At 34.1% G+C, this 16313-nt stretch overlaps 1 protein-coding gene and 1 long non-coding RNA gene across 2 annotated transcripts; both read right to left on the reverse strand.

The window, feature by feature from the left end:
- Positions 1–5042: 5042 nt before the first annotated feature.
- Positions 5043–7160, reverse strand: LOC147557990 (large ribosomal subunit protein eL33y-like). Its single transcript, XM_086659545.1, has 5 exons — positions 6935–7160; positions 6782–6817; positions 6464–6692; positions 6327–6371; positions 5043–5255 (listed from the first exon to the last, which is right to left on the reverse strand). The coding sequence occupies exons 1-4, from the start codon at positions 6964–6966 to the stop codon at positions 6330–6332; spliced, it is 339 nt and encodes a 112-aa protein (XP_086515671.1). The 5' UTR covers positions 6967–7160; the 3' UTR covers positions 5043–5255; positions 6327–6329.
- Positions 7161–8620: 1460 nt separating this feature from the next.
- Positions 8621–11082, reverse strand: LOC147557991 (uncharacterized). The gene is made up of 4 exons (XR_015235413.1): positions 10982–11082; positions 10807–10856; positions 9866–9939; positions 8621–8830 (listed from the first exon to the last, which is right to left on the reverse strand). It is a non-coding gene; the product is annotated as an uncharacterized LOC147557991 (long non-coding RNA).
- Positions 11083–16313: the final 5231 nt, after the last annotated feature.

Raw genomic sequence — 16313 nt, forward strand, 5'->3', positions numbered from 1 at the left:
TTCCAATGCAACATCGGTTTTGCATGGAAGCTGTAAATCGTACACTTCAAGATGTACGTGATAGTACAAGACCTTTTGGTGGTATAAAAGTTGTTTTTGGCGGTGATTTTCGGCAGATTCTACCCGTTATACCAAAAGGGGTGAGGGAACAGATTGTGGGGGCCTCATTAAGAAGATCATCTATTTGGAATGCAATTGATGTCGTTAGTCTTTCTAAAAATATGCGGTTAAGGATTGATGATCCTGCAAATCACATGTTTCGGAATTTCTTACATGAGGTAAATTTTAACAAAACATAAATACAATTTGTTTTAAAGTAAATTTGGATTATTTTAAATATTTATAGGTTTTGAAAAACTTAAGTTGCATCTATTTTGGTAGGTTGGGTCAAGCTCAGAAGAAAGTTTGCAACTACCATCTTCAATTAACAGATGCAATAGTCTGATGGACCTTATTAATGCCATTTATCCAAGGTTGGATGTGGTTGAAGCTATTACACCTGACTACTTCTTAGAAAGAACTATTTTATCTGTCTGTAATGAAGATGTTTCTACAATCAATGATGTAGCTCTAAATATACTTCCAGGAGAAAAAAGGAGTTATCTCGCGGCAGACAAAATGGTAGAAACATGAGATAACAACTATTACTTGGAAGCTCGCTATCCTAATGAGTTTCTTAATTCTCTCAATCCTTCTGGGTTCCGACCATTCAACTTAGAAGTTAAAGTGGATTGTCCGATTATGTTGTTTAGAAACCTTTCTCCAAAAGATGGACTATATAATGGAACTAGATTGATGGTTGTCAGATGTGCAACACGAGTAATTGAAACTAAAATCTTAAATGCAGACAAAGTTGGCAACTTAGTCTTCATTCCAAGAATTTCACTCACACCAACCTCTTCTGATTTGAGCATCCAATTCACAAGACCTTAATTTCCAATAAGGTTGGCGTTTGGAATTACAACAAATAAATCTCAAGGGCAGTCAGTGAAATATGTAGGGATTGATTCACGAACTCCCGTTTTTAGCCATGGACATTTATATTGTAGCTTTATCTAGATGCACTATTAGTAGCAGATTAAATGGCATCCGTTTTTAGCCATGGTCAATCCCGTCGGACTTAGTGTCATCCATTACCAAAGCGCTCGTGGTTTGGTTAGTGATTTCTCAATCCGCTACCAAACCGTTCATGGTTTGGTTCGGTTACCAACCAAACCGTCAGTGAGCGCTTTGGATACTACTGGATAGCAAAACATCCGTAAAAACAATTTGTTCTCCATGAAAATCGATGAATCGAGTTACTTCCTTCATATGTTGACGTATAAAATCAAGATAACACTCCTTAAAAACCTGAAGAAACAATCAAACTAACATAATACGTCCAAAACATTTTAAACATTTAAGACATGTGCAAGCCACCGACCAAAACATTACATAGTAGCTACTAGCTAGTAACATTAATGATAGATGGATCGTTTTGATCTAACACTAGCTACTAACATTATGTTGTAGTAGTGTTGTTGTTTTGTATGAGTAGTAATTATTCTTGTTCATGGCAAGAACTTGATGAAAGATATGTTTTTGTTTGAAATTATAGATATACGATAAATGTATTTACAAAGAATTATGTATGTTTATAATTATATATAGTAATTGAACTTGACTGCTTCAGTTTGATTTTAATGGTTCCTAAAAATTACATCCACTTATCGAACCAAACCAGTTGTTTTTGAAAATCTACAACCGTACCAAACCACTTGTTGTTTGCGACTGGACCGGTTTTGATAGGTTTGGTTTGATCTATTTTTGCACACCCCTAGGACTTACGCCAATCGTGGTCGAAAACTTTCATATTACAAGCACATAGGGTTCAAGCATTCGCTCGGATGCACGTACTACGTTGTCTACGTAAATCGTCGTCTGACATCAGGACCACGTCTAGGTTTTTGCTCGGTCTGTGTGACATCAGGACGACGATTTACGTAGACAATGTAGTACATGCATCTGAGCGAATGCTTAAATCCTATGTGCTTGTAATATGAAAGTTTTCGACCACGACTGGCGTAAGCCTGACGAGATTGACCTTACCTGCAGGGCGTGGAGATACGTAGTTTAAGTATAAATAAGCATAATAAATTTAAAAATTAAACATTTAAGTACGAATAAGCACAATATATTTTAATTGCTAACTGAGGAGGTTTGAGATTTTTAATTCACCTAAAGGGAGACCCTTCGTCATACCCCAATAATCTCGTATCTACTAGGATTTTTACAGAGAAAGAAAGAGAGGAAGAGAAAGCAGAGCAAAAGAGGAAAAAAGATTTTAAGACTAGAGATAAAAATGATTGTAACTAATGATGAATTAAAAATCTCAAAAGTCACAAAAGTCAGTAACTAATGATGGTGGAGGTAAGGAATGAAGATTATGAGGTAAGAGCATCTCCAATGCAAAACTCAAAAAAACTCTAAAAATCTTATGTGACGAGATTCAAATGTCAATCTCTAATTTTTCTCTTCCTATTTGTTAAGATTGAGATCCTCTACTCGAAGGACTTCTCCAATGCAACACTCTAAAACTCCAAAAATTGTTTATGTGAAATTTTTTTTCATTAAAATATACGAAAATGTTGAGTTGGCATTTTGAGATATCTCAAGAAGACACTCTAGAAATGGAGTGTCATCTTGAGTTACCTCCATTCCACCCTCGACACGTCATATTGGAGATTTGAATGTAGTTTTGCATTAGAGATGAATTTTGAGATAAAAACTCTAAAAGTCGACACTCCGAGTTACTAAGATTGAGATTTGCATTGGAGATGCTCTAATATACACCAAATTTGTTTTTGAACTAAAATTAAGAATGTCCACTAAGTCCCGGATTATTTTGGGTGCACCAAAAATAGGCATTCTTAATATGAAAAAATGAGTGAAAAACCCAAAAATCTAGACCCCAATAGGAAAAAAACCCACTCAAAAATAATAATGTCAAAAAAACCCATTTTTTGAACATTTTTCAAAATGTTCACAACATATGTAATTATGTTGTTAACAAGACAACATATGTTTTTCATAATTCCATTTTTACCCTTATATGTTGACAGCATATATCATTGTGTTGTTATAAAATGTTGACAATATCTATAATAATGTCCTGACTTATTATAAAATGTTGGCGTCATATATAATTATGTTCTTACCAACATATATAATGTATTAGTCAAAATATTATTTGTTCGTTAACGGATTTGTTAAATACAAAGGATAATATGCATAACATTTTAATTTTTGTAGAGGACAAATAAAAAAGGCCGCGGCTTTGGGGAATAAAGCAAAATCTCCGGGGAATAAAGTCTTAAAGATATATTTAATGTTTGCCCCTAAAATATACTAAGTTGCCTTTTGCCATCTAATACAGTAATACTCATCTACACCTCAATCTCAAAACTCCCGACAACTAAAATTTCAGACATTGTCACCACCACATTCATCTCAGATTTCGGCCCCTGCAAATAAAGGCAACCAAAAATCCAGCCACCCCTCTTCTCTCTCAATCCCCCTTCTACTCCCTCTCTTTCTCTCTCTAAAACTATCTTCTTAACTCATTTTCTGAGTTGAAGAAGATGATAAAGGGAAAACAACCCCTTAATCACGTTTTCATATGAGAGTGTTCCTGATGATTATACTGAGTATGAATGAAGATATTGACAAGATTTAGGATTTGTCATTCTATTTCTTCTTTATTTTACTTTAAAGTTGTTGTATTTGATATCCTATGATTGTATTTAGTTGCTTTTATTGAGAAAAATTAAGTCAAACCATTAACCATACATGATGATCATGGTGTATTTTGATTATATAGTTGAGGAGTTATGAGATTATGATTTTGTTGGCCAAACATGGTGTTTGAATTAGGGTTCTTCAATGGTACCTACCCTCTTTGTTTTATGTTGGTTTTATAAGATGGAACATAATGAATACTGTTTTTCTTGTTGAAGGTTAATGAATACGATTGATGCTTGATTGAATGTGATATTTATTTTAGAGTATGCTTGCTTGTGCCAAGAGTTAACTTGTTTCATGCTATTGAAGATCCCGAACTTGGAGATGGAGAGATGATCAGACATCTGTTAATAAATACATAATATCAATGGAAGGGAAGGAAGTAGTTGTCTAGGGTTCTTATAGAGATATTACTAGGGCATTTGGTAGAAAAATATGAGATGAAGAAGGTTGTGGGATTGAGTTGAACATGAATTTTAGGGGTCAAGAGCCAACTTAGTAATTTTTAGGGCCAAATAATAAATGTCTCTTAAGATTTTATTCCCCGGAGATTTTTCTTTATTCCTCAAAGCCGCGGCCATAAAAAATGCTTTAGTCTTTATGTCTATGTCGAAAGCAAAACAAAAAATGCGGAAACCATTTTTGTTTTCACAAGACAAATCGAAAAATGTTGTAGCCAAAATGTTTGTGTTAGTTTGTCTATGTAAAATGCAAAAAAAAAAAATGCGAAATATTTTGGAAAAACAATGTCTAAACAAAAACGAATTTGTTAAAAAACTTACAAATTTTTAAGACAAATTAAGATTTGTTCAGAAATTTACAAAATTATCGAGAGCAAACCCAGAATTATTCAGAAATGTTCAAAATTGTTTTTGACGTCGATTTGGGCGGAAAATTTCATTTTGGAGGGTAAAATTGTATTTTTACCTACTGGGTTTTTTCCTCATTATTGTTTAGTATTGAGCCTGATTCTCTTTAACTTACCCATTTTGGGCTTTATAATTACCGGCCCTTCTAATATTCTACCATATCTTGCAATGTTGGGGTTGAGGTTATTGCTTTACTTTGTGTTTGAAGTTCACCACACCAAACTATCTTGTACTTTGCTAACTATTGCTTCACAACAGTTAAGAGCCACCACAGACCGAGTAGAAGAAACGTTTCAGGAGAGAACATCTGAGAACAGTCATGGGAAGTCCACCACACCACATAATCGGGGATCTCAGGTTCTCCAGTATTACGAAAGAAATAATAAGAAATAGTTTCTTCTCTAATAAGTCTACCTAAAATCAATAACAAATTTATCCGTCTACGAAACCATATTCCACAATCTATAACAGCCAAGCAATAAATTGGGGTACCAAGAAAACGACAAATGACTTTTCGGAAATAAAAGCTAAAAGTAGTTGATTGAGGATCATAGACTAACTCGAACCCCCATTGAACTTCACCTCACGTAATCTTGAAGGTTTAACCTGTAAGAAAGAAAGAACCATAACACATTAAGAAGCTGAAAACCAAAAGCACAATTTTCAAAAGAAATTAATTGTTGTTTAATATCCATCAGGTTGTCGAGAAAATCATGTTTCTAAAAGCAAATCATCGACAAATCAGTTAATAGATAGTATATGTTCACAGAAAAATGATAAGGCGGGGTTTTTAAAAGCCAAGTGTAAACAGTAAGAAACGGATTTAGACAAGACTGTAGCAAAAAGTAATTACTTTGCTTCTTTAATTCTTTAACAACAGTGGGCAGGAATCAAATTTCAGGAATAAGGAAGTAAGGAACAAGTATACCTAATTAAGTTTGATTTAAGATACCTAGATATATATATATAGAATTCAAAATTTACGTCTTTAAATATTATGAAGAGTTTCTTCCTATCGTAAGCCAGTAACAACTAGCATAACTACAACAACAATAATTTCCCATACCCGCTTCTTCTCATCATCGAGAACATTCAGAACTCGAGGCTCAAGACGCAAGCGTCTAGTAATTGGAAGGGACTCGAATCACATTATTGTGAAGTTAATGTTACACTAGAAAGAAATTCAAGGTGAGGGAATCAGTTAGTTTCATCAATCGCGTCTACTAATGACAGAAAGGGAGTCTAGAATAGTAGTGATATTTATTTGTTATTGTGCTTTTCGTAATGCGACTTTCAAGGTTGTTATTGCTGAAGGATCGTATCAACCCGTATAACTTTCTCTTTAACAATATGATTATGATTATAAGAATAAAAACGGGAAAGAAGTTATTTATATCCCTATCTCCAATAAGAAAGAAATTTTGAAGCAAAAACAAACTGACTCGTATACGATAGCAGACAAAAAATTCTACTGACAAAAATTTGACCAATAAGCAACCCCGGGTTAGGGTTTACAGAACACAAAAACAACTACATTGTAACATTGGTCATCAAAGGGCATTTCGTGATCAATTTTGTTGGTAATAGAGGAAAGTTTTGTATGAAACAATTGGTTTTAAATTCGCATAACAAAATAACTAAAATCACACTACAAAGTGGAGGAATAGTGAGAAATACCTCTCATACATTGCTTGGGTACATGAAAACCCTAACCCTAGCTCCCTGCAGAATCAAACAATAAATGTTAAGTAAAATCAACATGACAAAATCAAAAGAAATTCAGATAAAACATAAAGATGAGTAAATAATATTACCATGGATTTGGGAGGTAGGTTAGTCTTAAACTTAGCTCGAACAACACCACTGTTACCATGAGGTCTTGTTACTTTCCCCCAAATACATCTGTAATGAGATCCATTTTTCTTAACGCTGGCTTTATAAACATAAGCCATTCTCTTTCCACAGTAATAATTAACATCTTCTTTTGTGTTTACACCTTCGATTTGGATCAATGAAGTATTTGGGTACTGGTTTGATTTCGACCTAATTTAACAAACAAAAACCCTAAATAAGTTTCATTGAAATATGAATTAAAAACAAAAATGAGAAATTAGAAAGATCTTCTCTCTTACCTCTTGTACCCGAGGATTGTTCCTCGAACGTACAATCTGAATCAAAAAAAGAAATAACTTAATGAGAATGGAAAGGAAAGAGAATCAAATGAATGAAAACATGTTCATTTCAGTAGGAAATTGGATGTTAGGGTTTGAGAGATGGAAACACACCTGACTCTCTCACCCTGACGCTCCTTCACCATCGTGGAGATCTTCAATCTCAAGCTTACTCTGAAAATGCCCCTAAAACCCTAATCGCCGAGATGATGAAGAAAATCGTACCTATATATAAAGGACTATTGGGCCTCGAGACTCATGGGCTTTGTTGTTATTCATAAAAGGCTTTGCACCTATTCATAAAATTGTAGACTGAAAAAAGTGGCAAGCTTAAGGGCACAAAATTGTAAAGGGAAGGTGTAAATTTTGTTAGATATTCTACGGTACACAATTTCAAAGGAAAATAAATTATCTTCTTCCTCATCTCCGATCACCCACTCCGGCCACCACCACTATTTTTTTTCTTCCTCTTCTTCTATCACCACCACCAGTCTTTTATCAATTGTTTTCTTCTGCTCGGGGTCACTAAATATAATCAATAATCATACTTTCAATCTTTGTAATTTTCTTACAGAAGAAGAATCACTTTTGAAAAAAAATAAAATAAAGGTGGTTGGTAATGGTAGTTTACTAGCATGGACAATAAATGATCAACTAAAATTGTCTCCATATAACAATTAGAAAATAAAAATTGATCAATTTTGTACAAAGTCATCACACCTCGGAAAATCTTCTTGTTTCTCCAAAGCGCTGGGCATAAAGAAGAGGAGATGAATTGTTAGCAGCAGACAACCCATCCATCCCTCACCACAGTTGTCTCCAACCACCACCTCAACCCATGTTGTGGGAGTGCCCTACCTTGGCCCCCTCTTGGGACGCTCACCACAAGGGCCCATTTTTTATTGTCTCTTTTATAATCGGAATTGAGTAACTTGAGGTATACAATTGAGCATTAAATAATAGGTTCAAATCATATCATAGACACTTTTGTTGTTACTTTTTTTCGGCGCGCTAACCCAATAGTTTTGATTTTCTTCTCGACAAATTTGAATAGTTTGATTCGATAGTGTTATAATTCTTTCAAGAGAACATTATGCCTTAACGAATCTCGTGTTCTCATTCTTTCTATCAGTTCATTCTCTAGTCTCTCTCTAGACCTAATACTTTATTGAAAGAATGGCATGTATGGCTAATGAAAAGACGATGGTTCGAATTTACCATTTTCAAAAAATTGCATGAGAAGACAAGTTAGGGTTAATAGCATAATGGGGAGTGACTTTGTTTTATTACTTGGTCTGTTTTTAAGTCTTTATTATATAACCTCTGTTATAACTGAATAAGAAATTAGTTTTCTTCAAGCAACCCCCTCATTTTACTGTCTGCTTTAATTTAGTACGGGAACCAATAGACTTTGGTTTGGTATTAATGTTTAATGTAACAAAATTGAAGTAATCTGCATTTGTATCCTACTCGACTATTATTTGAGTGAAGATAACATCTTTTTATGCTTAATTAGGGCTAAGGAGACTTGTTATGCACAACTGCATCATATTTCTAGCATTTCCGCATAATTGTAAAATTTCCACATAGACAGAAACGTTTCCACGAAACATTTCCACTTTTTGACACACCGATTGTGACGCCTCGTGTCCCAAAATAGACACGATCACGCCCCGGCAATTCACAGATGAGACAAAAATCCGACAGAGTCTCCTCTGTAAATCGAACCGGTCGCACCTGAAAAACCTGTCATGCAAACCATACATTCGCATGCACAGAAATATATTATGAAGCGGAAGCTAAACAAACTCAACATTACTTCGGGTCGAAACCCGAACCACAAAAAAAATACAAAAGCCTCTTACACATCGATACAACTTATAAACAACTATAAGTGTTATATATATACATATCGAGTTCGGTTCTGCATTAACTACATAACTTTAAAAGATCACCGACTGGAATACACACTCCGCCTCGAGGTTATTACAAGCACCTGCACACTAACAACTGGTAGGGGTCAGAATACTCACCGACACGAGTTATTCTGGTAGAAGACCAATGCAAAACCCATCACGTTTTCAAAAGTTCGTTTAGTAAGTTCTAACATCATGACAAAACGATTTATCAAACCAGTTACTATATATACTATATAGAAAACTATTTTCCTTACATCTAGCAAGCAATAGCAGTGATTAGCTGCCCACCCATGGTGCGCTCCCAATTAAAAAAGAGTTCCTCAGGTGAATTTATAGTGCGTTAGATAGTACCAGCCCATTTAGGCACTAGCTAATGCACTAACATCTCCTCGAAAAAGAGACTTACCCCTAGCCGGTAAGACCCTCTCCCATTAAGGGACTCTACAATCATTGAAGAGTTTACTCATGATACATATATACCTTAAGTATCTAAATACGTTTTTGATCACCGAATTCGAATGAGAGAGTCGTCCCCAATACCCATGGAAGGACCCAATCCTCATTTTCTTCGATACCCTGTCACGCATCTAATGCGATCTTTCAAAATCAGTTACGTTCATATCTCAAAACCAATATTCTCATTCAATCTCAAAACCCATTTTCTCATTCATATCATTATCTTATCAAACACGGAAGTGGAACACCCAATTGCCATATCACACACAAAGCAGAGGGATTCCCAATCAATGTCACCTCCCAGGCGAGCAGTCAGGGTGTACGACCTTGAGCCTCGAGCTGGAGGCACGAGCAACAATGGCCAACAAGTGAAACACTCTACCCCCATGTCCACATGTCATCCTAACCTCAAGGGCTACGTGCCCGTAGGATGACATAATCCGCAGTCGGGTACATACAAGAAAACCCAAGTATTTCACAATCGTTGTAAAAACAGTTCGAAAGCATTTCTCCTATCACAGCAAAACCATTCCAGCATATTTCAGTTCATCACTAAAATTGAGTTTCATGCTACCTAAACTCTAGTTATAATGACGCATATATAACTATACGACTTAGCACATTTCATTATCAATAAAACCATGCTGGATAAAGGATTCAGAACCCCTACCTAACGGTACAAGAATTAGTCTTCCTCCGCTGCAACCGTAGCCAAATCGTTCACGAAATGTTTCGGCTCCCACTCTACCAAACCATAAACGAAATAAATATACATTAGGTTCTTCGGTAAGAACCTTGGTATAACTTAAAGAGTATAAAAAGTAAAACAATAAAACTTAAACAATAACACAAAAGAAACCCGTAATTTGGAAGACCTCGTGTTAACCGAAATTCGATCGATCTTTTAACTTCATAGCCATGACCAATTCAGGTCGATGAAATAGTGTTGAAAACTTACTTATATCCTTAACATTTAGTTACTAAAGGTCTCGGCCAAATTCCAAGTTAGTCATCTTCGAAACTTACCACACATACACAACAGTTCCATAGATATCCCTAGTTAACAGCGCATTACGCACTATAACAATCACAACTCTTTCATCCGAACTCCAAATAAGTTGTACTATGCCTTTAAGAAATCGTAACAAGACGAGCTACAATATTCAAGAAGACTCAAACAACATTCGATATCTCGATGACCAGCTAAAATAGTAAAACAGTAAGCAGGTTTCATGTTTGCTGAATAGCACGTTGTTTGGTAAAACAGTTGTAACTCTCTCTTCCGTTATCGAAACGACTTGTACCATACCATTATGGAAAGCTAACATCCTAAGATACGACTTTCGCATTTCAGGAAAACACATCAGAGTACTGTACCAAGCCCAGATTATCTGACAACAGTAGACTCAATTTCAGTCCCCCGAATCGTTTTTCGATCGAAAAATTGTATCAAATAATCTCTCTAAAGTTGCTTATATACCAAAATTACTTAATTCCCATCAACATAAACCCTAGGATTTCATGGACTACGAAAATCCCCAAATTTCACAATCATAAACCTTAGATTTTAGAACAAGTTAATTAAATTATCAAAATTGTTGAATTTCTTACCTTGATTTAGATGTTTGGCTTCTCCTATGATGAAACCCATTCCAATTCCTCTAAATTCGAAAGCAAAGACTCCATTAAAACCAATTACATATGAAATTCGTTCAAGAGAGAGAAACCAATTTTTTTTTACAAAATTCATACCAAAACCAAGATAAAAACTTTCAATGATACTTACTTAATAAAGAAATCGAAATCCCCTTTGAAATCAACTTGGAATTGTCCATTTGATCGAATTTGGTTCTCTAAAAAAAACCCTAACCCCAATTTCTGTTGAGCAAAAGAGAGAAAGAAACTCTGATTTTTCTTTCTTATCCTAAATCACCCAAAATTACACTTTGGTCCCTGATTTTGGTCTGGTTGTAAAATACCCCCTAAATTGTCCTCTTTGCTGATTTGGCCCCTCTTTTGACTTGACCCAATTGTCAAATAGTCCATCAACTAACCTTAAAAACATGGGATGTTCCACCGATACTAAAACTTTATTTCTTGACTTAATCTTCCAAAAAATCTTACCACACGCCGTAATTTGGATATCCGATATGGAATTATACTTTGAAAATGGGTTGTGATTGTATGAGGCACCATATTTACAAATTGTCTGTCACGTCCCTACAGCCAACACCACCATCTCTCACTTTCTCTATTGTAAGGATTTACAATGAACCCTTAATTAAGAGTTCTTTATAGTTTTGTTAAAGGACCCTTAATTAAGAGTTGACATTGACAAAGTCTTTAGACGAAACCCCGAAGTAAAGGGTTTTCAAACAAAAGGTACGTGGGAGAGGGACGGGTTTTAGTTAGTAAAAAATGATTAGGTGGCCGAAGATGGCTTTTGTGGGGGCGTAGTGGTGCTCCTCAAAAAGTTGCAATCCAGAACAAAGTAAATTTTGTGTTAACTAATAAAGTACATTCGCTAATCCCAAAGCCGATGAGCTTGCGAAGCAAACTAGAATATCCAAATGCTCTCAAGATTGGCGATTGAATAGGCCAAATTTGTTGATGAACTGTTAATGTGTTTTGATTTCTTTTTGTTTAATGGAGCAATTCACTTTAAAAAAAATAAAGTACATCCGCTTGTAAAAAGTTGACTTTAGGTTGTGCCTTGTGGCCGGAGTAGAAAATATCTTTAGAATATGGGGGAAGAGTTACAGAAGATAGGAGAGTAATGCACATTTTGTGAAAATAGGTCATAAAAAATGAATTGAATTTCATGCATATTTCACTCAAGTAGCCACTTTGGTCCCCTTGGGTTTATTATAAATCTGACACACAATTCATTTGTAACTTAATACCTAAGTGGCCATAGTTAAATCATTTCAGGTAGGTATATAAATACTTTTTACAAAAGAAAAATTGATGAGATACTGGAGATAACTAAATATGTTATTTATAAGTTAGTTAAGTTGATGGGTATCTTATTTATAAGTTAGTTAAGTTGATGAGACACATGAAATTTAGGCCGCAATGTTGTAAAAATTGCAAGCTAATCCTAAATGGCGGGTGGGTACGCTACAAAAGAAAGTGTTCATTAAGAACACTTTAAAACCATTCATAACGAAGAAAAGTATAAATAATGAGTTGGAATGTATTCTTATTTATCATATGTCGCTAATACTGGCGTATCAAATACTATTTGTGACAGATATAACGATAGATGCCAGCTGTCACAAGTATTTAATAAGGTTGACCTTTACATTGCAGTATAAAATCGAAGATAATCCAATTTATCATGATTTGTAAGAAAATAAAATTCATTACATGATTACATATAACCAACAAATATCAAATTAGAGGTTTTTTCGCTCATACAATAATATCACCTGACTTGGATATATATAAAATAATAAATTACATTTCTTAAGATGTTACTCCCACTTGAGTTTCCATCACAAGGATACATTCCAACTCGTTATTTGTAATTTATCATTTCAGGACAAAATCGAAGATAATCCAATTTATCATGATTTTTAAGAAAATAAAATTCATAACATGATTATATAACCAATAAAGATCAAATTAGAGGTTTTCGTTCGCTCATACAATAATATCACCTGACTTGAATATATAAAATAATAAATACATTTCTTAAGATGTTACTCCCACTTGAGTTTCCATCACAAGGATACATTCCAACTCGTTATTTGTAATTTATCATTTCAGGACAAAATCGAAGATAATCCAATTTATCATGATTTTTAAGAAAATAAAATTCATAACATGATTACATATAACCAATAAAGATCAAATTAGAGGTTTTCGTTCGCTCATACAATAATATCACCTGACTTGAATATATAAAATAATAAATACATTTCTTAAGATGTTACTCTCACTTGAGTCTCCATCACAAGAATACATTCCAACTCGTTATTTGTAATTTGAATATACCCATTTTATCATAATCTTTAAGAAATTAAATTTTTCATTACATGATTACATATAACATAAAGATCGAATTAGAGATTCTCGTTTTTACATACAATAATATCACCTGAGTAGAGTATATAAAATAATGCATTTCTTAAGATGTTACTCCCACTTGAATCTCCATCACACGAACATACCACCTCACTATTTGTAACTTCATTCAATAATATCACCTGACTTGAATATATAAAATAATAAATACATTTCTTAAGATGTTACTCTCACTTGAGTCTCCATCACAAGAATACATTCCAACTCGTTATTTGTAATTTGAATATACCCATTTTATCATAATCTTTAAGAAATTAAATTTTTCATTACATGATTACATATAACATAAAGATCAAATTAGAGGTTTTCGTTCGCTCATACAATAATATCACCTGACTTGAATATATAAAATAATAAATACATTTCTTAAGATGTTACTCTCACTTGAGTCTCCATCACAAGAATACATTCCAACTCGTTATTTGTAATTTGAATATACCCATTTTATCATAATCTTTAAGAAATTAAATTTTTCATTACATGATTACATATAACATAAAGATCGAATTAGAGATTCTCGTTTTTACATACAATAATATCACCTGAGTAGAGTATATAAAATAATGCATTTCTTAAGATGTTACTCTCACTTGAATCTCCATCACACGAACATACCACCTCACTATTTGTAACTTCATTCATGACTAGTCTAGTCAAGCTTTGGACCATTTTTCTCTATACATGCAAGGACTTGATTCACTCGATCACCTTGAGATTTGAAAGTAGATTGAACACATTCTACAAAAAAATATCGAAAAGATATCAGATTCATAACACAAGTTTATGCCCTGAGTCTTGACAAGTGAATGAGGAATGAGGAATGTGACGGAAACTAAGAAGTAAAAACTAGGAAGTTGAAACGAGGTCGATCCTCACAAGGTGTCCATATAAAGAATTTGCTTCAAAACTAGAGAGAAAATACATGCATAGGTAAGACAACTATATTGAGGTGAACAAAGACGATAATACTTTTTTCAACACAAAAAAAACAGGATATAAAATCTCGTATTTCATAGGCAGTTTTTTATCAATGACAAGATTAAGATAACTACGTATCTCTCTGAGTCGTACATCCATCCATTGCAAAGCACCAAATTTCGCACTAACCTGTAAGGAATTAAAGACAATTGAATGTTTACTTAGAAAACTTAGAAACTTTTTGTCTCAAACATTTATTTTTCATTTAGAGAATCATCCTAGACTTCAACTGAAGAAATAGGTATGACAAGAGAATTTTTTGATGAAGTGAAACAACAAACCTTTGTTGCAAGGGTATTGATTGTAGCTTTAGTGGGTATCTCAATAATAACCGATTTACACAAAATTAAAACTGATTTAGCTTTAGTGGGTATCTCAAGTTCATTCGGTTGGACATCAATAATAACCAAAACATGGTTGGGAATGTAGCTGCCAAACAAAAAATTGATTTAGGAAATTAAAACACATAACTTTTAATTTTTTTTCATCTTTATTTTTTTTGAACTTATAATAGATATCTCTTGATCTTTATATTACGTTTTTTATAGTTTAAATTTATGTTACCTTCTACTTTCTTTTTAACAGATTTTCCTAATTTTATCTAAGTACCACCCCTGGTATAATTGCGTAATTGACGATACTTTCTTAAATTAACAGATTTCGTCAATTACTAACTACTATCAATAAGAATGTTATCTTCTCGATGTTATTGTCAAGAAGTTATTCAATTTACACAAAATTAACTCTGTCATTGTTAAAATCCTCAAACGTATAGGTTCTATTAATCGGTTGTATAAATTATTTTTATGATATATAATGGTTTAATAATCTTGTTATGTACAATTGGATCATATTTCTATCAATTCCGTTGATTTGTAAAATATCCACACTAGCCAAAATATTCTATTTCCCAGACGAATTTTTATGGAACTGAAAGTTTGTTCCTTTACTTCTTATAATTTAAGTGTTGTTTGATATTTTATTCTTTTTACTTCTGAAATCTGAATTGGAATTCGAATCAGATTTCAGATATTTGTCTTTTAATTAGGCCAGTGTTTCGGGGAAATAAGCAAAGTTTCCGGAGCAATAAGTTTTGGGTGGAAACAAACTCTTTTTGTTTCTTCCAAACATCGCCCTTTTAATTTTTTATTCTTTCTTCTTCTCCTCTCACCTTAACTAAAATTCCGGCGACCACCACCAAATCCCGATAACCTCAACTAGTTCTCTCTTCTTTCTTTTATCTCTTTTCTTCTCTCTTCTCTCTCTTTTCTTCTCTCTTACGCTCTCTCCCTCTCACGAAAATTCCAGCGAAGGGGATCTCCCTTCGCCGGAAACTCGTCTAGATCTGGTTCTTCCAGATCTAGACACCTTCATCTGGTTTCCAGACGAAGGTTTCCGGCGAAGGGGTTCCATTCGCCGGAACTAAAACAAAAGAAAAAGGGAGATGGGAAGAAGAGAGAAAGGAGAAGAGAAAGAGAGAGAGAGAGAGAAGAGAGAGAGAGAGAAATTCCGGCCGGCTAACTTTATTCCAACCACTTGAGGGGGAAGGAGTGTTTGGTTTGAGTTTTTTAGGATTTGCACCGTCTTCCCCGGAAACATATTTTGCTTTCCCCAAAACAATGGCCTTTAGTCAAGAATATCCGAAAATTTTGTTGAATTGGGCCAAGATCTGAATTGGGTGAAGAATAGAATGATGCTTATACCCGAGTGATTTAGAACATTATACTGTATCACATGTTCTTATATTTCACCACCTCCAATGCAACCACCACAACAACAAATTACAAAACCACAACATGTTCCTGTGGTTCTCCATTTACAGTATAATAATCAACCTCTGATTCTAGAGAGAGGGAGGGAGAGAAAGTGAGAGAGGGTAGGCAGGAGAGAAGGGAGATCAAATTAGGGTTCTCAGGCACCATTATCCTTTTGAAAACCCAAGAGAAGAGTTGTTTAAAAGTAGGTTTTCTTTTCCATTTTTTAGAAAAATTAACCCGGTCTAAAAGTTTCAAAATGTCAATTCAGACCTAATGATTCAGACTCAAAAAACA

The sequence above is a fragment of the Eschscholzia californica genome, unplaced genomic scaffold (genome assembly GCF_041429995.1).
Source record: "Eschscholzia californica isolate CP2 unplaced genomic scaffold, dmEscCali1.0.p SCAF_2, whole genome shotgun sequence".
Classification (NCBI taxonomy): domain Eukaryota; kingdom Viridiplantae; phylum Streptophyta; class Magnoliopsida; order Ranunculales; family Papaveraceae; genus Eschscholzia; species Eschscholzia californica.

Excerpts from the sequence above, each read along its gene's own strand:
- LOC147557990 (XM_086659545.1), bottom strand. The coding sequence starts at position 6,966 with ATGGTGAAGGAGCGTCAGGGTGAGAGAGTCAG. Across the intron at positions 6,818-6,934 it reads CGTCAGGGTGAGAGAGTCAG|ATTGTACGTTCGAGGAACAA; the intron begins GTGTGTTTCCAT and ends TTTTTGATTCAG. Across the intron at positions 6,372-6,463 it reads ACCTACCTCCCAAATCCATG|GGAGCTAGGGTTAGGGTTTT; the intron begins GTAATATTATTT and ends TTGATTCTGCAG.